Source organism: Colletotrichum scovillei, assembly GCF_011075155.1.
Source record: "Colletotrichum scovillei strain TJNH1 chromosome Unknown Contig00009, whole genome shotgun sequence".
In the NCBI taxonomy this organism is placed as follows: domain Eukaryota; kingdom Fungi; phylum Ascomycota; class Sordariomycetes; order Glomerellales; family Glomerellaceae; genus Colletotrichum; species Colletotrichum scovillei.
Window position 1 is genome coordinate 924,992 of NW_023336267.1, and position 19,772 is coordinate 944,763.

At 53.2% G+C, this 19,772-nt stretch overlaps 4 protein-coding genes across 4 annotated transcripts; 2 read left to right on the forward strand and 2 right to left on the reverse strand.

The window, feature by feature from the left end:
* Positions 1-2,056: 2,056 nt before the first annotated feature.
* On the forward strand, positions 2,057-3,521 carry HER10_EVM0003772 (uncharacterized protein; the record flags this gene model as incomplete). Its single annotated transcript, XM_035473436.1, has 3 exons — positions 2,057-2,594; positions 2,652-3,262; positions 3,321-3,521. Exons 1-3 carry the CDS (start codon positions 2,435-2,437, stop codon positions 3,519-3,521), a joined length of 972 nt encoding a protein of 323 aa, XP_035329133.1. The 5' UTR covers positions 2,057-2,434.
* Positions 3,522-5,485: 1,964 nt separating this feature from the next.
* On the forward strand, positions 5,486-11,213 carry HER10_EVM0008793 (endonuclease/Exonuclease/phosphatase; the record flags this gene model as incomplete). Its single annotated transcript, XM_035478302.1, has 5 exons — positions 5,486-5,769; positions 5,829-6,205; positions 6,259-7,076; positions 7,130-7,457; positions 7,544-11,213. The coding sequence occupies 5 exons, from the start codon at positions 5,486-5,488 to the stop codon at positions 7,642-7,644; spliced, it is 1,908 nt and encodes a 635-aa protein (XP_035329773.1). The 3' UTR covers positions 7,645-11,213.
* Positions 11,214-16,467: 5,254 nt separating this feature from the next.
* Positions 16,468-17,420, reverse strand: HER10_EVM0003118 (SelR domain-containing protein; the record flags this gene model as incomplete). Its single annotated transcript, XM_035472804.1, has 2 exons — positions 16,998-17,420; positions 16,468-16,868 (listed from the first exon to the last, which is right to left on the reverse strand). The coding sequence occupies exons 1-2, from the start codon at positions 17,233-17,235 to the stop codon at positions 16,468-16,470; spliced, it is 639 nt and encodes a 212-aa protein (XP_035329047.1). The 5' UTR covers positions 17,236-17,420.
* Positions 17,421-17,734: 314 nt separating this feature from the next.
* HER10_EVM0005753 (lactoylglutathione lyase) lies at positions 17,735-19,556 on the reverse strand. The gene is made up of 6 exons (XM_035475357.1): positions 19,321-19,556; positions 19,158-19,226; positions 19,080-19,109; positions 18,583-19,019; positions 18,256-18,514; positions 17,735-18,185 (listed from the first exon to the last, which is right to left on the reverse strand). Exons 1-6 carry the CDS (start codon positions 19,385-19,387, stop codon positions 18,010-18,012), a joined length of 1,038 nt encoding a protein of 345 aa, XP_035329382.1. The 5' UTR covers positions 19,388-19,556; the 3' UTR covers positions 17,735-18,009.
* Between the last annotated feature and the right edge of the window lie 216 nt (positions 19,557-19,772).

Here is a 19,772-nt window from a genome sequence, read left to right on the forward strand (position 1 = left end):
ATGGAAGAGAAATTGGGAAGGAGGGACCCCCCTTCAGTCAAAGTGATGCGAACCGTCCGTCTCCTCTTCAATTCTCGTGGGGAAAGCAATGCACCAGCATCATTGACCAAGCTCCTCTCTCCTGTGTCTGATTTTCCTCGCTCGCCGATCACTGCTCTGCTCTCCCGCCTCCTTTCTCCATGATTTCCCAAACAGGATCGCAGCACATCCGTTCATCCCCTGATTCCCCTCGCCAAAATGCTTGGCCTCTACTGTAATTCTGGAATACTGGAGCCGCCCCGGTGATCTCCAGACTCCAAAAGTCGCCTGAGGTCTGACTCTGACTCTGACCCAAGCCAAGAGTCCCAAGGCTTCAAGACTACTAACTCTAAGCCAGGCCTGGAAAAACTAAAAGAAACCAAGAGATTTCTGATACTCGCAACCAAGGCCGGAAGCATCGCCAACACCGAGCGTCTCTCTTGGTATTTCTTACTACTGGTCTGTTATTCCCGCCTCAACAAGAACGCCATGCTGCTGTGGTCTTGGCCAGTGTTGCGCGACGATCATCGCCCGACTTTGTCAATCTCCTCGAGACAGAAGTCCTTGGCAATTCGATGCACCAGTTGAAACACCGTCCCTTCTCTCGACTTCGATCCCTCAACCCTCGAGCCATGTCAACCAGGGTGCGGAGACTCCCAACGTTGCCTTGTGTTCTAGCCCTCGGCATTTATTGTGTGAACTATGAAGGGATGGGAACGGACGGCATGGAATGGGACGGAATGGCGCAGCAACCGCAACCCGCGGCACCGCTTCCAAACAAGCATCTCTCCAGTCGAGATCCCCCAATTTCTAAAGGCCTAAGCAGACACTGCAAATCAGACAGCCTTCAGGAACAGTAGTGCGGCGAATGACGGAAGAAGAAGAGCGATGTAACGGTATCGACCAGGGCCAAGCTTCAACCCTTCAACGCTTGATTGCGGCTCACAAATCAAGCTCGTGGGGACTCGGAGCGTGTCTTAGTTGCTATACGCTACTTCGTACTGGCAGTGTACTATTACGGCCATCGTAACCGGTGCCCTAGCAGAGATCCAACAATTCTGTGCAAACCCTGCCATTCAGGCCACTTTTTGCTTCTGCAACGCCTAGGGGGCCGGTTCTGATTCACGAGAGACTCCCCTGCTTGTCAAGAAACGACCCAGGGTGCATCGTTGCACTTCTGAAATTTAGACTTCATCGCTTCGCGCATGCTCATCCTTCAAACGCCATCCCGGCACCTCACTCTTCAAATGGGCGGCATCCCACTCGTCACCAGTGTATTGGGATGGAGACAGTCGCGCAGAGGGGGAAGGAAGACTGTTGTTGGGAAGCGAGAGGCGTTCGCGATTTTGGCCAAGCGCCCTTTTGGGCGGTGTTTCATCCCAGGTTTGACAACCTGTCCTCCGATCAAACCCTTCAACCCCCATGGCTGTTCCACTAACCGCAAGGTACGCGACCTTGGGAATGCCACCACCGCACAAGCATTAACAACACATGCCAACCAGGACAGGACGGACACTAGTTCCCACGTTCTGTGTGTGCACAGTACGGGATGATGGCTGGATGCAGCCTATTACCAGGTCTGGCCACCGTCAAGCAGCCACCACCGTTGGAAACCCGTTCCACCTCCGCAAGCCTCAGTTCTGGAGAAGTACATACAAGAATCCGCCGCGGCGGGGCCGTTCTGAATCACCAACCGTCTGATCAACAGTCGCCCTCCATGGCCACCACTGGCACCCTCAACCGCAAACGCATGGTAGCGATGCCCATCATCAATCGGCTACAGACACCTTTTCTGCTCTCTTTTTATTTTGGGACCTCGTCTCCGCTTTCCCCGGCTCACGGCTGCTCCGGGGTTTGGCGCGACATGGCACCGTCGTGATGCTTGGCACACACCTCTTCCCATTCGCCATAACGTCTCTTTCTCAAACTGAGGACCCGACTCCCCTGCTCCACCAGACTGCACTGCCCTCGCGATGGATCACAGTCTGTGACATGGCTGACATGGTGACATTGGGCAAAGATAGCGTTCACCTCATTTGTTTGACAAGACGTCTCAATTCCTTGGCACTGTGACCTCATGGGTGCAATCTGTGCCTGCTCTACCTGCGGCATGATATTCCGAGGGATCTGGATCCGAGTGAGATTCCCAGGAAGCTTATACTCTATATCAACCCAGCCCGATCTGGCCTTGATTTCGGTTTCTCTTCTCTCGACACTTTCAAGTCTTCAACACAACAACATTTCTGGTTCAGTTCCTTCTCTTTGGCTGGTCCAGTCTTTCCTTGAGTGCCTTTCTCATTTCTTCCATTCTCACATTCCATTCTCTCCAGGTTCTGTGAACCCTTTTCAGTTGTAAATTATACCATCAACTTTTTTCTTCATCTCTTTGACTAGAGACATTTAGCACTCCTTCAAAATGAAGAGCTCTATCCTCCTTTCCATTGCGGCCATCGCCGCCCAGGTCATCGCCCTCCCTACCCAGGAGGACCGATCCGTGGCTCTGCCCGTCCGAGACCTGAACTTCCCGGCTCAAGTTGATGTCAGGCCCGTTCTGCGCCGCGCCAAGGGCGAGCAAGGTATGTCAAGGAGACTCACACATCAACGTCCGAAATTCAACTAACTTTCAACGCCAGCCGGTGACAACGCCGACGTCCAGCAGGAGGGCGAGAACGCAGGCGAGAACGGAGTCGCCACCAAGAAGGCCGCCAAGGACGCCGCTGCAGCCGGAGGAGCCGGTGCCGCTGCCGGTGGTGCCACTGCCGGAGGAGCCACAGCCGGCGGTGCCGCCAACAACGGAACTGCCAACGCCGGAGGCAAGAAGAAGGGCAAGAAGGGCAAGAAGAATGCACAGGCCAAGGCCGCGGGCAAGAAGAACAACGCTGCCGCCGGTGCTGCCGGCGCCAAGAAGAACAAGGCTAAGAAGAACAACGGTGGCGCTGCCAACAACGGAACTGCCAACGCCGCCGACGGCGCTGCGGCTGGCGGAAAGAAGGCCAAGGCTGCAAAGGGTAACGCCGCTGCTAAGAAGAACAACGGAGCCGACAACGCAGCTGGCGGCGCGGCTGCTGGTGGTGCCGCCGGTGGTGCCGCTGCTGGTGGTGCTGCGAACAACGGAACCGCGAACGCTGGTGGCAAGAAGAAGAACGGCAAGAACGGCAAGAAGAACAACGCTGCTGGAGGCGCCGCTGCGAAGAACAACCAGGCAGCTGACGGCAACAACATCCTCTCTTCCATCCTCGAGAGCGTAAGTGGCCCCAGAGACAGACGCATGCCATTGAACATCAGCTAACATTCATTTGCAGATTGGAGGAGGCGCTGCAGGTGGAAACGCTGCCGCTGGTGGTGCCAACAAGGCCCAGGCCGACCCTCTTGCTCTTCTCAGCGGTCTTCTTGGACGTGACGAGGAGTCAGCCGACCTGGAACAGCGCGAAGAGCATGACCTGGCTGAGCGTGACGACCACGAGCTTGTCCAGCGCGACGAGGAGGAGGCCGATCTGGAGTAAGCGGGAGTGGACGCGCGAGTGTTGAGCGGCTCCAGATGCCGGGGCCCCAGGGCAACAAGCCGAGTCGGAGCCTGGGACGGTTCCGGGAGTTCCCAGCGATCACCGGAGCGGTCTTTGATGGGCTCGACCGGTGGCAAGTCTGAAGCAAGGCAGCTACGCTGGTAGAGCTGTTTCCGAGTGTGTATGTCTCGAGGACGGAAAAGAAATGAATTTTTTGTTGGTGCATACATTTTGCTAGCCTGATCTCGCTCGAGATATCAGTAGGCAGCTGTTCCTGTCGTCGCCAAGGGTTTTCTGAGGCATCTACGGGAAACTTCACTCAATGGACAAGAGGTCCTTGGGATTTGTACAACTCTTTGTAATGTTCTGGGACAGTTTTCATTTGTAGGAAATTGAGTGAAGGTGTGCACCGCAGTTTTAGGCCAGATGTCATCTTTGAAAAAGATTAGTTGTGATACCACGATAGTGAGAATTGACCAAAGATTCTTCAAATGTGTATTATGATAGTGTGGTGCATCATAGACTGTTGACTGTATGTTCATGAGTGCGAGTTCATGATGCTACGCAAAGAATGTGTGACTGTGAGGACAGGTGAGGGAGGGAGCTGAAGGGGCCCAGCGGAGTCGAGTCAAGCTTAGAATCTTGGTAGCGGTGATAGACAGGGGCACATCCAGGGACGACCGGGGTTGGAGCTCCGGGGCCGGCGGTCGGTCATCGACACGTGAGGCAGATGATTGGCAGGCGATAAGGCGCAGATTAGCGGCCCCTCAACGACGCCCCTGTCCATCTTTTTAGAGTAGGTAATTGACTTTTGCTCCCTCCTCTTAGGCTCCTCCTCCACCTTGCCAGCAACGGCTCTCGACCAACAACAGCAAGACACCACGCGTCCACCCAGGCCTTGGCCTTGAGAGCAGACTTATCCTAGGAAGGGAGTTGGCCCGGCTTGTCTTGCGGTTCATTCGGCTCTTCGGATCACCTTGGTTTGCTACTCCTATCACGGTTGTAGTGTTGGAAATGACACGCTGATTGTGAATCCAGTCTCTCTCACACTCACTATCTCTGCACTCATATGGATATACCGTACAGATATGACCCAGGGTCAGAAGCAAAGTTGCTTTCCAACGTTCCCGCCGCTCGCCTTTCCCCCACACACCCGTTGCTCAAATCAACCTTTTTCGATATGCTTAGGCCGGGTTGTTCCCCACTGAACTAGACACCAGCTAGGCCACTCTCCCGCCCTCGCAGGAAGCCTTCACCTTCCCGATTGAGCCATGGCCAACCAATACAGCGCCGCGATGGGGGGGTTGAACTCAATCAAGGCTAATGCGGGGCTCATCTAATGTCTCTGCCGGTGCCGTTAGCCCAGGTTTCTTATGACAACCTGACAAGAACGTGCCAGGCACGCATCGCTCTAAGAGGTCAATTGATACGACAGGACCCCTGCTCTCCGCTCTCCGCTCGACGGGAGAGAATCATTGTCTTGCCGTTTCCCTCCAGTGAGGACGTCCAGCTGGCCTTACAGGCGACAAGTCGAGAGATATCGAGTGCGTAATATCGGAGCTGGCCGCGCCCTCCTCTCTCTCATTGCCCAATCTTATCGCGTACATGGACTCTTGGAGCGCATCCGACGCGGGTTGCTCACATGCAAAGCAGGCAGCTCCCGCGATGCAAGGGCGGAATGGATCGCTGGATCCCGGGGGACCCAGCGAAGCGATATGGTGCAGCTTTCTTGGCACTTTGCAACTCTCTCGGCTCGATACGACCCTGACCAGGGGAAACGGGACCGCAATCATGGGCTGAAGAGGTTCAGCTCCATCCTACATATAGTGGTGACTTGCCCCGCGACGGGAGTAAACATGGACGATCCCTCTCTTGCTCTCGTGTGCTCAGGACGCTGTGATCCCAGATAGAGAAAAGAGCTTCGTGACATCTATTCTCGCTTTGACGCGGTGTACACTGTCAAGATGAAGGTCACCTCCCTCTTCCTCTCCGCCGCCGGCGCCGCTTCGGCCTTGACCATTGCCGAGATCAACGGCAACAAGTTCCTCTCTCCGTACAAGGACCAGTCCGTGACCAACGTCACTGGTCTCGTTCTCGCAAAGGGACCCGCCGGAATCTGGATCCGCTCGACGACGCCCGACGACGATGCTGCCACCTCCGAGGCTCTGTACGTCTACGGCAGCACCGTTGGCGCGAACTTGACCGTGGGCGACCTCATCACTTTGGATGGAAAGATCCAGGAGTACAGGTAAGACAGTCTTGTACTCCCAAGTTACACGCAGAGTTCCTCTAATACAAAGGGAACAGGTCCGCCACGAACTACATCTACCTCACAGAGCTCAGCTCCCCCAAGAACGTCGTCGTCGTTTCAAAGGGTAACGCGGTCACCCCGCTCGTCATCGGCGTCGACACCCTGCCCCCGCCGACGGAGCAGTACAGCGGCCTCGATGGCGGTGACGTCTATGCCGTCCCCAACGCCGTCGCCAACATCTCCACCGAGAACCCGGTCCTCAACCCGGCCCTCTACGGCCTCGACTTTTGGGAGTCGCTGAGCGGCGAGCTCGTCACCATCAAGAGCCCCGTCGGCATCTCTCGCCCCAACCAGTACGGCGACACCTGGGTCATTGGCGACTGGCCCGTCACCGGCCGCAATGCGCACGGCGGCCTCACCATGTCTGACAAGGGTATAGTCCATCTCTCTTCTCTGAATCATGCAAGCCACTAACACGGCAAAAAGACTCCAACCCCGAGGCCATCATCATCGGCTCTCCCCTCGACGGCACAAAGAACCCCGAGTCCAAGATGGGCGACGAGCTCACCGAGATCACCGGCATCGTCACAAACGCCTTTGGCTTCTACCGCATCCTCCCCCTGACCGGCATCACAATCGCAAAAAACGCCACCAACAACGCGCCCGCCACCACCCTCGTCAGCCGCGGCGACTGCAGAGGCATCACCGTCGGCGACTACAACGTCGAGAACCTCTCCCCGACCGTCGCTCACCTCCCCTCCGTCGCCGCCCACATCGTGGACTACCTCAAGACCCCCGACCTCGTCTTTGTCCAAGAGATCCAAGACGACAACGGCGCCACCAACAACGGCGTCGTCTCCTCCAACCTCACCCTCTCCACCTTGACGGCCGCCATCGAGACCAAGTCCGGCGTCGCGTACGACTGGGTCGTCATCGACCCCGTCGACGGCAAGGACGGCGGCCAGCCGGGCGGCAACATCCGCGTCGCGTACCTCTACAAGCCCGACGTCGTCGAGCTCTACAAGCCTAACCCGGGCGGCGCCCTCGACTCCAACGAGGTCCTCGAGGGCCCCGCGCTCAAGTACAACCCGGGCCGCATCGACCCCACCAACACGGCGTGGGACGCCAGCCGCAAGCCCCTCGTCGCGCAGTGGCGCGCCGTCAACGGGCCCGTCAACAAGACCTTCTTCACTGTCAACGTGCACTTTGCGTCCAAGGGCGGTTCCTCGTCTCTGCACGGCGACCCCCGTCCTCCCGTCAACGGTGTTGTGAACCCGCGTATCGAGCAGGCCAAGATCACCGGCGTACGTTCCCCCATCTAATCTGCAAAGAGAAACCTAAGCTAACTAAGAAATAGTCCTTCATCGCCGAGATCCTCGCCCTCGACGCAAACGCCCGCATCATCACCGCCGGCGACTTCAACGAATTCGCCTTCGTCGAGCCCCTGAAAGTCTTCGCCTCCACCTCGGGCCTCGTTGACCTCGACGAGGCCGTCGGCGTCCCCGTCGAGGAGCGCTACACCTACGTCTACGACATGAACGCGCAGGAGCTGGACCACATGTTTGTCAGCCCCGCGCTGGCGAACAAGAACGGCACCGCGTACGAGCACATCCACGTCAACTCGTGGGAGCTGTATGATGATCTTGTTAGCGATCATGATCCTTCTGTTGCGCTGTTTAATGTTTGTGGATGCTAGGTGTAGTTTTTGTCGGGGAGAGGAGTATATGTTCTTGTATATATGATTATTGTGCTGGGTTGAGATGTATATGAGATATGAGAGTAATACCTAATGGACCTTGGTTATGTTCCCATGTTACTAGTCTCAACGGAATCGAAACGGAAGCTACATCATTGAAGGGCCTTCGAACCTGACGAAATCTTGCAAACAGTCAGAGGAATCTCGGGGTTTCTTCTGTCCTGTATATGTCTATCCCCTCTACCAATCGTCGCACGAAGCTTTTACCCAGTCAAACTATTCGAATATCCTCCCAGGGAACACCTGCCATTTCTTCGTTAACAGTGGTACGCACGCCGACAAATCCCCTCTCCAAAGGAAGCATATGTGTCTCTGTCTCCCGCACGAGGTCAAGCAGTGGTGCCCAAGCTGATTTCGCAGCAGCCAGATAGCCCACTTGCTCCTCCTGACATCCCTCGGTCTCGCTTCGGAAAAGGTCTACATCTTCGCTAGCACGAGAGCGGCCAGGCCAGTCGTCCGCCTCAAGGGACCACGCATGGCACGTTTGGATGAATTTGGCTGTCCAGGCTTTTACGAGGACGTTGGGTTCTTGGAGAAAGCCATGGTCTTCAAGGAAGTCGTTATCTTTAAGTGGGTCGTTGTCTTCAAGTAGGTCGGTTTCTTGAAAGAAGTCGGTCTCTTGGGGGTAATCAGGTTCTTCAAGGAAGTCGGTGCCTGGAATTTGAGGAGACTTAGTTTCAAGAACAAAGGCATCGCGGCCTGATAAATCCATGGATGTTGTTCTCATATGTCTTTCCGAGTCTTGCAGCCATGGCACTCTATTGGCACGGCGCAAATGCCTGAACTTTCTGCCGATGGCTGATTCCGAGTCGCTAGTCGAACCGATTATCTCATCGAAATTTTGGCTTAATATAATTTCGGTAAACTTTGCTGGGACGATCGTAGCGTCCCGTTCTTTTATGTTGACGGAGATCGTATCGGCCTTTTCCGTCATGTCGTCACTCAGGCTGTCGAACACCGAACGGCGCTTTTTCTTCATGCTGCCGAAGATCACACCAAACTCCTCACTCAAGTTGTCGGAGTCTTTGTTGTCGGAGCCTTTAGAGCGCTCAAGGTCCTCCCAGAACAATTTCATGGCGCTTGCGAATGCAACTTTGGAAAGCTGTTGCCACGGAGCCCTCTCTCTCCATTGCGCTCTTTCCCAAGCAAATCGCGCAATTGTTCTCAAGCCTGGCACTTCTCTTTTCTTTAAAAACTGCTCCAATGTCTTCCGAACCTTTGGGTGTTCCATATAGGTCTTTGTCGTGGTCCGGAGACATTGCCCGAGAAAGTGCAGTGGGCCAGAGTCTCCGATGTCCACCTCGCCTATATCCTTCGTTTTTGAGAGGCTCCTCATCAGTTCCTCAAGCTCCTCCAGATGGTCAGAAAACGCTACTGAAGCTTCCCATTCCGGAACATAGCACTGCTTGGATTCCTCTCTGAGCTTACGCACGGCTGCTTGAATCTCTTGGTCGTGAGTTGGCTGCTCTTTATGTTCCGACATCGTGAAGGACTCTAAAAATCGCCCTTTGAACTCTTCCAATTTCCAATGATTCTTTATATTATGGCAAACAGCCTTAACCGTGCCCCAAGTCATGTCAAGAGACCAGAGCCTTCCATCGCTTTCTGTTCCAAGCAGGTGTAGCCATGTTGAGAAAAGCAGGATGGCTTTGCGATCGATCAAATCGAGATACGCGGTTGAGCTATGGAACTTGGGCTCTCTTACAATGGCAACGTGACGATAAGCTTTGGTAGCTTTCAATGTTGGTCGAAGTACCAGCAAAAACGAATCAAGTCCTTTGATTTGAACAAGTTTGTCTTTTGACTTGGCCCAGACTGGCAAGGCTTCCTGTGTCGTTCCGGGTCTATGGTATACTTCGCCAAGGATTCCTGGAGGACCATCGTTGCATCGATGGTCGAGGAAACAGCTTGAGAGATGGGATACCGGGCGACCCTTGACGACCAAAGCACCATCGCGGTAGATTTGAGGCATGATCGAATAGTTCCCTGATCCCCATTCAAGACGGGCTGTCAGATTTGTCTTAGGTAGAAGTGGCCTCATGAGATTTAAGGCGGTTCCCGAAGACCAGTCAACAGCCCACGAGGGGTAGGAATCTGATAATTCTGGCTGCAGTGCTGCAAAGATCGGCAACATGAAAGCAGGACTTTGAAAAAATAGATAAGCAGTGAAACCACTAAACACTTGCTCCTTGCTGAGCGAGTAGTCTGCATCCAGTTGAGCTTGTTTCGCGTCTTGTAAGAGGCCAAACAAGGCAAAAAGCTTGTCCCGGGGGTCTGTAGCCTCACATAAGGCTGTGGCGTGCAGTAGACTTGGGAGTTCTTCCGAATCCATCAAGTTCCCCTTCGGGAGCATTTGAAGCCAGTTAATATTTCGATCGCAGTATTTGACGTCCCTTCGCTGGAGAAAGTCTTGCCATCGGTCGCCGCGTGTCCCAAATAGAACCCAACAATCTTGCGCTGCAGCTATCTCTTGGATCACCCATACTCTCTTAAAGTATTGCTGTTGCGTGAGATCTTTGTGCGCAGGCAACGATCTCTTGTAATATGTGTTCCATTTATCGAAATTCCACGGGGATGAGCTGGTGGAGTTCAGGTCTTCTTCGTCTTCCCCTAAGTAGATCAAAACCCTAGAAGCAGTTGCGTAAATGTTTTGCATAATGCCAACTTGATGGGACCTTTCGCCCACATCGTTCTGGTTTATGCAAATGGCGTCGACCCAAAGTCGTCTACTGCGGTAGGAATATCGTAAACGGCGAAGAGCATTGAGGCAGTTTTTGGTAACCAGCAGGATATCCCATCGCTCCCCAACGTAAACCTTCTCGCACCTTGAAGAGTCATTCTTTTCATCTGCCCATGTATATGATAGAGCTTCGTACTCCGGTTTGATGGTCAAATCTGCGACTTGAAGCTCGACTCTGACTGGGTCGTTGTAATTGCCTTTGAGTAACTTCAGAAGTCGGATTTTCCGTGCAAATAAAGGCTCATATGGCGCCTCAACCAAGATAGAAGAGTTCGTCGCAGGCTCGTGGTTACTTGTGGTGGGCTGACCAACAAGTGGCGTGACATTTCCGCGTACATCTTTCGATTCCGCTATCGTTTTTTCCGGTAGATTAGAGACTACTGAGGGATCGTCTACAAAAGGTAATGAAAGTGGCCACCTTAGCTCAAATCTTGTTGTCGGAGCCGGTACCAATGGCGCTTGGTGGTGTTGAGCCTCCGCAAGGCCTTCCGATGTAGCGATGCATCCACAGCTGCTACATGTCGGCACACCCAGGCCTGCACTGAACTCGACGTCGGGTTTCCGGCATGTCTCGTGCCAATTGAATGTGGACATCGCTTGCTCTCGTTCGAAGTACTGACGATACCGCGTGGTGATTCTAGAACGTAAAGAGGTAGCAAAAGATGTGAGCGTTCCCAAAAGGCCGAGCAAGAGCAAGTAAGGCATCGAATCAAGTAGTACATCAACAGCGGGGTATGGAGTATTTAGCAGCCTGACTGACAGTCCAAATTTGCTATGAATTTTGGAACCCGACATCTGCAAGTCTCATTGGCTTGAGAGACTATGCATATCTAGACGGTGGCGCAGGGACTGCGCCAACAATAGATTTCAGGTCGGTGTGCGCAAGGCTTCACCCACGGATTAGGTTGAAGACAAGGCAGATTCGAAGTCTCGGTGCAAGAAAACCATCGGATGTGTGCTGCGCTCCAGACGGGTTGGGGATTCAGCCACCAAATCTGTTTTCAATCAGCAAAGCAGAGTTGGGTCAGCTGTATACGACGGTATACATGAGGGCCGTGGTCAGAAAGCTTCACCAATTGCCATGCCTATGTTATCTATCACTGGGCATATTCAGCCGCAAGAGATGTGGCAGCCTTTGATTCCCTGCTCTCGGCTAGTTGTCTCAGCCGTTGTCAGCCATTGCGCCGGGCGCAGGCAACTTGACCGACCTACCGACAGAATGAGACACATTCAGTAAACCAGGCGCCTCGAATGACACTTCTTGCATTAATCTATGCAGCTTCGGCGGAGACAAGCAGGCTAGCATGTTTGTTAGGCTTCCTGCATGAGGTGTGATACCAGACATGACTACATCGTTTCGCAGATGATCATCAGAGCATCTCTACACTCGTCAGCAGAAGTAGATGCGAGTGCCTCGCGCATCTCATTCGGTCGATGAGTGGTTATGAGCCATCATGCATGTCTCTGGACAACACCAGTCTGCTGCTAAAAGTCCTGTCCATAATGTTGCACACGATATTTGGGCTTTGTTGACGTGAACTGCCGACAAGGTAATTGCGACATTTCTTTCGATACGCTCGGTCTCACATACAAGATCAAGCAAGGGCCTCTACAATATCTCCACACTGTTGAAGCAGCCTGTACCCAATCCCTGGAGACTTGTAGCTTTCAGTCTGATGTGCCACGTTAGGCAAAGAGGTCTCCTTTGCCTTGATGTCATCTATACGATCTCTCCTCCATCCTTCCATGAACGAAGGGTTCTCATCTTACCCGTTGTGAGAGGACGAAAGAAAGGCCGTCTCGTCAAACTATCACAATATCCTCCCATACAGCTTCACTTATCAACTCTTCCATCGGTGGATTCGCCTCCAGGAACGATTCCTCCAAAGGATACAGGTGCGCCTCGGTCTCCCGCACCAGGTCAAGTAAGGGCGCCCACTTTGCCTTTGCGTCGGCCAAGTAGCCCTTCTCCGATGCTTCTTGCCTCTCAGGTGGCTCAGCGTCATCGGTAGAACCTGAGAGATGTCTCCCCATTAGATCACCCCATGCTCTAAGGAAGTTGGCCGCCCATGTGTCTTCAACAGAGTGGACGCGGGACCCTGGATCTTCCTTGCTAGGGTTTGGTTCCAGATTCAGGGAGTCCATCAGCCATTGCACCATTCGCTTGTCCTCAGGTGGTCGAGGCTTCTTGTCCCTGTCTTCATCCTTCGACCAGTACATCAAAAATAAGCTCACAACCTTTTCGCTGAGACTCTCGCACAGCAGCTTGGTTGCAAATGCTTGTGGTGACGGCATGTAGCAGGGTGCCGGAAAGTATTCTTGAGAAGCAGTTGGACCGAGTAAATGTGCCTGAAAGCTCTCTGCTACTTCCTCAAAATAGCTTGAACTCCAGGATACATAGCGTTGGCGACCCAATAGTTGTCTAGCCCCCGGATAGGTTTCCAGTGAATCTTTGTGTGCTCCCCAATCCCATTGGGCCTGCAGAAAGCTTTGTTGAGTCATGGGTATGCGATAGAGTCTAAAGTAGAGAATCTCGTAGTTGAAACGCATGCTGATTTTAAAGGAGGCGCTCCAGATTTGTGACGCGACGTTGTTGAGTTCTAGGTATTTTGGCACATCGCGTTCAGCCGACCTTGCAATGTGTTCCAGTTGGTCGAAGGTGTTCCAATCGAGAGACTCCTCACCTGACCGGCCTGATGCATGCCAAGACAGAAAATCTCTCTCCCGCAGATCGAATCGTCCGTTGTGAGTCTTCTCATCTATTGTAGATTTCCTTTGCAAATAATCTTTTTTCGGGAGGATTTGCCCAAGCAGGCTGTAGGCGTCGGCGATTCTTGCGTTTGCCTCTTGCACTTTTTCGATCGAACAGACTCTATCGGCAAGAGTCTGCAGTTCGGCCACATAAGGTGGGCAAATTTCTGAACTATTGCAATCTTCTGAGAGCTTCATAGAATGATTGAAAACTTGCTTTTGCTGGTGGTGTATTGACTCTGGAGCAGAACCCCCCAGTCTTCGCAATGCTTCTTGAGTTTGGAAAATTGCATGTGGTGGTTGGCCGACTTGCACGGAAGCCTGCCTCTGGACCGAGGAGTCTAAGAAACGACTGGTGGTCTCTTCTAACGCCCAGAACTCCTTTACAGTTTGGCATAGGTCTCTAACCATGTCCCACGACTTGGAGGAATTCCAAATTCCTCTGACACCGAACTCATTCTTGAGTATGTAACGCCACGTCGAGAAGAGCAAAATCGCTCTGCGGTCTAAGAGGTTGACAGTAGATGCCATTGGTGCCCATTTGGGGCGCTCGCAGATAGCAACAAACCGAAATGTTTTTGGGTTCATCGTGATCGGTCGAAGTATCAGACAGTACCCAGAGAGACTCTGGGTAGCAAAGATCTCGTCCGTAGGCTGGCACCACCCCGATGGAACCATGGGCCGACAGTCACTTTGTAGATGCAAGACTTTGGATCGCTGAAATACTATATCTGTCACAACTCCAGGTGGGCCGGCTCGTGCTGCCTGGTTGAAGGCACAGCTCGCAGCCTGTGTGACCAGGTGTCCTCTCAGTACCAAAGATCCATCGCGGCAGATGCGCGGGATGTTGATATGCTGCGATTGTTTGCCCTCGGCTTTAATCATAGGCTTCGTCTCGAGCATGTATGGCCTTAGGCGTTCCACCTTTTTCTCTGATGACCAGTCCATGACCCACGAAGGTATGCGTTGAGAGTCTTTGGGGTCTATCGCCGCGAAGATGCGCCACATCTGTTCGGTATGGTGAACAAATATATATGCCGTGACACCGATGACAACTTCCTGGTGAGTCAGGGTGTAGTCCGCAACCAGTGCGGCGTTGTTGGCACCATGAAAGAGACCCAGTAGGGCAAACACCTTGTCTCGCGGATCAGATGCTTTGCACTGAGCCGTAGCGTATAGACCGTTTAAAAGCGTGTCGAGTTCCATGCACCTGGGCTTAGTCCAAATGTATAGCCATTGAGGTAATCTGTCTGTCGTCGCAGGCTGATTATCAGAAAGAGCCAGGTCCCTGTTGTGGTTCGTGTCTGCTTCGGAACTCGGCACTTCAAGAAAGTCATTCCAGTGTGTTCCTCTTGATCCATAGAGCACCCAAGCATCTCTGGCAGCTGCTATTTCTTGTATCACCCATACTCTTCGGAAGTATGAGTTCTCAGCGAGAGCGGAAGGCGAGGCCAGAGTCCGCTGGACGTATTTGCCGTCAGTCCACGGGACTGGATTCATGCCATCGTCGTCATCAGGATCTTCGCCAAGATAAACGAGAACCCTAACAGCAGTTGCATAGATGGACTGCATAAGGCCAACCTGATGTGATCTCTCTTTCTCGTTATCTTGGTCGATACAAATTGCATCAACCCATAAGTCTCGCCAACGGTTTGGGAACCTTAAACGTCGGAGGGCATTAGCACAATTCCTCGTGACAGGGAGGACATCCCAATGCTTTCCGACATAGACTCTATCGCATTTAGAGATGTCCCCATCTGTATCAGCCCATGTGTATGACACAGCCTCAAAAGGCGGCTTCAAAGTCAAGTTTGTGACGAAGGTGTCAATCCAAATAGCAGCATTGTGGAGCTTCGCGGCGTGTAGGCGAAGGAGACGGAATTTGCGGGCGACTAGAGGCGCCTGGGGTCCTAGGCGGTGGTATAATGCGCCCGATGTAAGACTTGGATTAGATAGAGCTGGTTGCTCCAAATTGGTTGGGTCAGCTTCGCCCTTGACCTCCTCTTGGGGGGATTTCGGCTTGATAGATGCATCTCGTTCTCGGATCGAATCCGGTACGTGATCTTTGAAGTTGACTGAAGATGGCCATCTCAGATTGAGCGTAAGAGCCGCAGCCGCGATGGGCAGCGCGTCGTTTGGTTGCACGTTCAAGGTATCTTGAGGCGGCGCGACCGTTCCACAGCGTGAACAGGTCGGTACTGAGTCCAGACCACCGTGCAAGCCCTCACACATGAACAGGTCGAGCTTTGGGCAACTCTCTTCGTGCCATCTGATCATTTGGTTGGCTTGAAATGTTTGATATTGGTCGGCTTTGTACGTATAGCGTGCGACTTGCGCTTTGAGGTGCTAGCCAGGACATTGGGTGAAAATTGTCGATGAATTACAAGTGTTACACATGTTAGTCGTGAGAGATAACAGGCTTACATGTTTGACTATATTTGACCCACTTGGATGCCTCAATGATGCCCGACTCTCGCCCGACTTTCCGAAACATCAAGAGCGCCGGCGGGCTTGTCTCGAGAAGTACTCAATGCAACGACAAACCGGTGGCTGTGTATTTCCCCGGTTCGGAGGTAGTAGATGCGGACACGCGCTTCACCAGTCTTTTTTCAAGCCTTTACTCGAGACCTTGAAGAAAGAAACCATTCGAGCTTTCGCTATGCCTTACGAGGCTGACTGCCCCATCGTGCTCCTTTACACTCACTGCGATCACTGCATGCATGACTTGGCGGGGCACCCCGCCAATAATGATGGATATACTGCCGCTACGATCAGCCACATAAAATGTGGCAGTCCTCCATTCATCCCCTTGTTGACCAGTGTTTCCATTCCCTGCAGTACAACCCACATTTTGATCGTGGCATAGCTAGTCCTCGATGTGGTGAAAAACACTAAACTCATGCGTGGGGTGAAACAAATCTGGGGCCAGCAGAATAGAAGCTTTCAATATTACACTTCCAACATGGGCGTATGCGGGCCGGCCTCGTGTGCTCGATTGCCAAGACTCAGCCTCAACTCGTAAGACTGAAGATGAAGACACACAGCTCGTAGGCCTTGAGTAATAGCTTCTACTCAATATGCAAGCAGTCGAAATACTTATGAGGTTGAGGTGGTACAAGCTAGGATCGTGGATGTAAGCCAACGGCGAGACCTTGTGAAAAGCCTTACCTCGCTTCCAACGCTTGATAATCCCCTGTGTCTCTACGTCTACTGTCCCAACAAGAATATCACGTTTCGAGATCATAGTCAACCGTACTCTAGTAACGTCCATGCGAAATTCGTGACATTCCACTTGAACACGTAGATTCTTCAATACCGCCCTATCGACACACCAAGCTTGTCATCCACCCGATGAACAACGCCTTTCTTACTCCTTACTCCCCTTTATAAGTCTCGGTATATCGACGCTCCACACACCTCTCCAGAACTCCAAAGGCTCACAGCCCCCTTAAACCTTGCTCTCCCCCTTCTGCCCCTCAGCACTCCCCTCCCCGCCCTTCTTCTCCTCCGGCGCAAACGTCAAACTCACACTATTAACACAGTGCCTCTCGTCCGTCGGCGTATCGAACCCCTCCCCCTTAAAGACGTGACCCAGGTGCCCGCCGCAGTTGGCGCACACGATCTCGGTGCGCGTCATGCCGAACATGCGGTCCTCGTGGCGGACGACGGCGCCCGGCAGCGAGTCAAAGTAGGCCGGCCAGCCGCAGCCTGACTTGAACTTGTGCGTGGCCTTGTAGAGGGGCGCTTCGCAGCCGGCGCAGGCGTAGACGCCCTCGGAGGGGTAGTGCTTGTCGAATTTGCCGGAGCCGGGGGGTTCGGTGCCCTTTTCGCGGAGGATGCGGAATTGCTCTTATGAGATGTCAGCTTCGTTTATTTCATGTTTCCCGCAATCTACGAACACCGCTCGTCTCATACAAATTCATGTTTTCATATGAGAGACGCCGCGTGTGAGATGAAGTGAGAATGGGGCATACACACCCTTGTTCAGAACAGCCCGCCATTCATCGTCAGACCTCTTATCGGGATACGACATCTTATCCTGCTGCGAAGCGGAAGACCCAAATAAAGCGCCCAGGAACGGGATCGAGGGCATGGAAGCGCGGAGCTGGCGGTTCGCTGCGAGAGGCGCCTGGGTGCCCAGGGACTGCGCGGCGCGGACGCGGGAAAAGTTGGAAAAGGTGTAGACGAGGGTTGAGAGGAAAGGTGAGAATCGCATTGGGCAATTCTTTCTAGATCGCGAGGTGTTGTATCTCACCAGTCTTATGAGTTGGTGAGCTTGAGATTGTTGTGGAACTTGATAGATGAGGTTGAGGTTGAAGGGAGGTTTATATAAGAATATCGTCTGAAGATGTTACAGGACGAGGGGTGAAGAGAGGCAGTGGAGGGCGAAGAGTGACAAATCGGAGCCCTGTCCAATGATTTGTACTTGCAGCGCAGCTCTGGCCAGTGAGAAGCTGAGGGCGACCTGTTGCGTCAACGACTTTTGGCGGGGTGGTTCTGCAGTGCGGTCTCCCGGGGGTCCGGGCTTGGACAGAGCTCCCGCCACAGCGGGCGGCACTGCAAGCGCCACAGCGTGGAATCATGATGGAATCACGGCAGAGGATTCCACGACGTGCCCGTTATCCGAGGATCCACCGTGTCAACTTTTGGAATCCTCACATCAGCATCAGCCACTCATGCAGTTTGGAATCACTATAAGCTTTTGACACTTGAAATACCGTGATTATTTGAATTGATTTTGTTCTTTGACGAAGCCTCACATGCCATACTTGAGGCTACTATCGACACCTCACCAAACACCCGCCCGAGATGAACTCGAAGACTTCGGAGGCAACTCCACCAACTTTTTAGACGCCTCATACTCATTTCACTCAACCCGCCCAACTGCCGCCTCTCACCAAACGCCGTTCCCCAATTACTCCCTCTCATCTCATCTCATGCCGCTCATAATGTTCCTTTTCCTTGAAAGGTGGTCTTCCAAAATGAGCGCTTAGAAGTTGGCCTTGCCAGCAAACTTCTCATTCTGGACAACCTCAACCCAGTAGTTATCAGGGTCCAACAAGAACGCAACGTTCTTCATGCGGCCGTCAGTGAGGCGCTTCTTCCAGTTACACTTCAACTCCTCGAAACGCGCGCACGCTGCATCAATGTTGTCGACCGTGACGCCTATCCTCTCATTAGCCCTCTTCATGCAGCATCACTCGGTTGCTTCAACCGCGTAGACTGCAAAACTCACAAATGTGTCCAAAGCCCTGGGGCTGATCATTGCCGTTGTGGTAGCTGAAGCTCTCGTCCTTCTCGGTGCCGTGGTTCCAGGTCAGCTCGAGGATACCCTCGCGCTGCGCCTGGCTCTCGCCCTCCTTGAGGTCGCCGTAGGCCAGGAAGAAGAGGGTGAAGTCGCTGGCCTCGTTCTTGCGGATCAGCGTCATGCCCAGGACGTCCTGGTAGAACTTGAGCGACTTTTCGTAGTCCTTGACGCGGAGCATCGTGTGGTTCTACATCCCAATTTGTCAGCGTTCCTTGCATCAAATCTATCGGAGCCCAATAGAACAGTAAGTCTTACCATTCTGTAGGTGGTCACATCCGTAGTCGTAATGCTCTCCGTCTGCTCAATCGGCTTCTGGCCGATAATCTCAACCCAGTACTGATCGGGATCCAACACGAACGCAATGTGCCGCATCTTGCCGTCCGTCAGCTTCTTCTTGAACGCGTACCCGGCGTCCTCGAGGCGCTGGCACGCCGCCTGGATGTTGTCGACGCTGATGCACGTGTGCCCGAACCCGCGGTGCGGCTCCGTGTTGCCGTTGTTGATCTTGTACTCCGGGTCGTTCTCGGTGCCGTAGTTGTGCGTCAGCTCGATGATGCCCTCGCGGTCGAACGTGCCGCTGCCGGCGGACCGCGCGTTGGGCGAGTCGTAGGCCAAGAAGTAGAGGTCGAACTTGGCCTCGGGCTGCTGGATCTGCTTGATGACTTTCATGCCGAGGGTCTCGTAGAACTTGACTGTGAGGCTGGGGTGTCAATAGGGGTGCTGGAGGATGAGTGGTCATGTTTGATGCGTACCCGAAGCCTTGGGGTCCTTCACTCGGATCACTGAGATTCGTTAGCAAATATCCCTGAATCGCTTATGAACCAACTTACTCGAGTGGTTGAACTTGTAGTTCTTGACATCCGTCGTGGCAGCCATGGTCGCGAATTGACTGATTCGTCCTAAAGCACAAGCCGCAATCAGCTACATTGTATTCTGGCAACAAGGCAAGGAATGTGGAAGCTTGGAAGCGCCAAGCCATGACAGAAAACTCACCGATAGGTTTCGTTGTAAGTGTATTCTGGATAAGCTTAATTCTCTGCAAGGCTCGGAGGGCGTTCATAGAAGCAGCAAGGTTGGTTCATGCAATGGTTGCTTTCAGGAAGTTTTGGAGCGGGGGGAATCTTGACAATTATTTCGGGGATCGAAGCTGCATCAGATGGAGCCTTTTCGGATATAACAGTTGGAAAAAAAGTGCATGACGATTTGTCACTGTCGAGCTGGGCTCCGTCTGTCTTGTCGCAGCTCCTTGTCCGAGCAAATAGCTTACCCCGCCACGAGAGAGCTGCCCCTCACCAGATCCCCACTGACGTCAACATGAAGCCAATAGCACAACAGGCCGATTCCCCGTCTTACTCAAGGCCGCTCCGGACCCGAACACCACCGGGCGACTAGTCGGAACAAGACAGCAACTCGGCTCAACTGAGCCGGAAAGCACTGGTCACGCA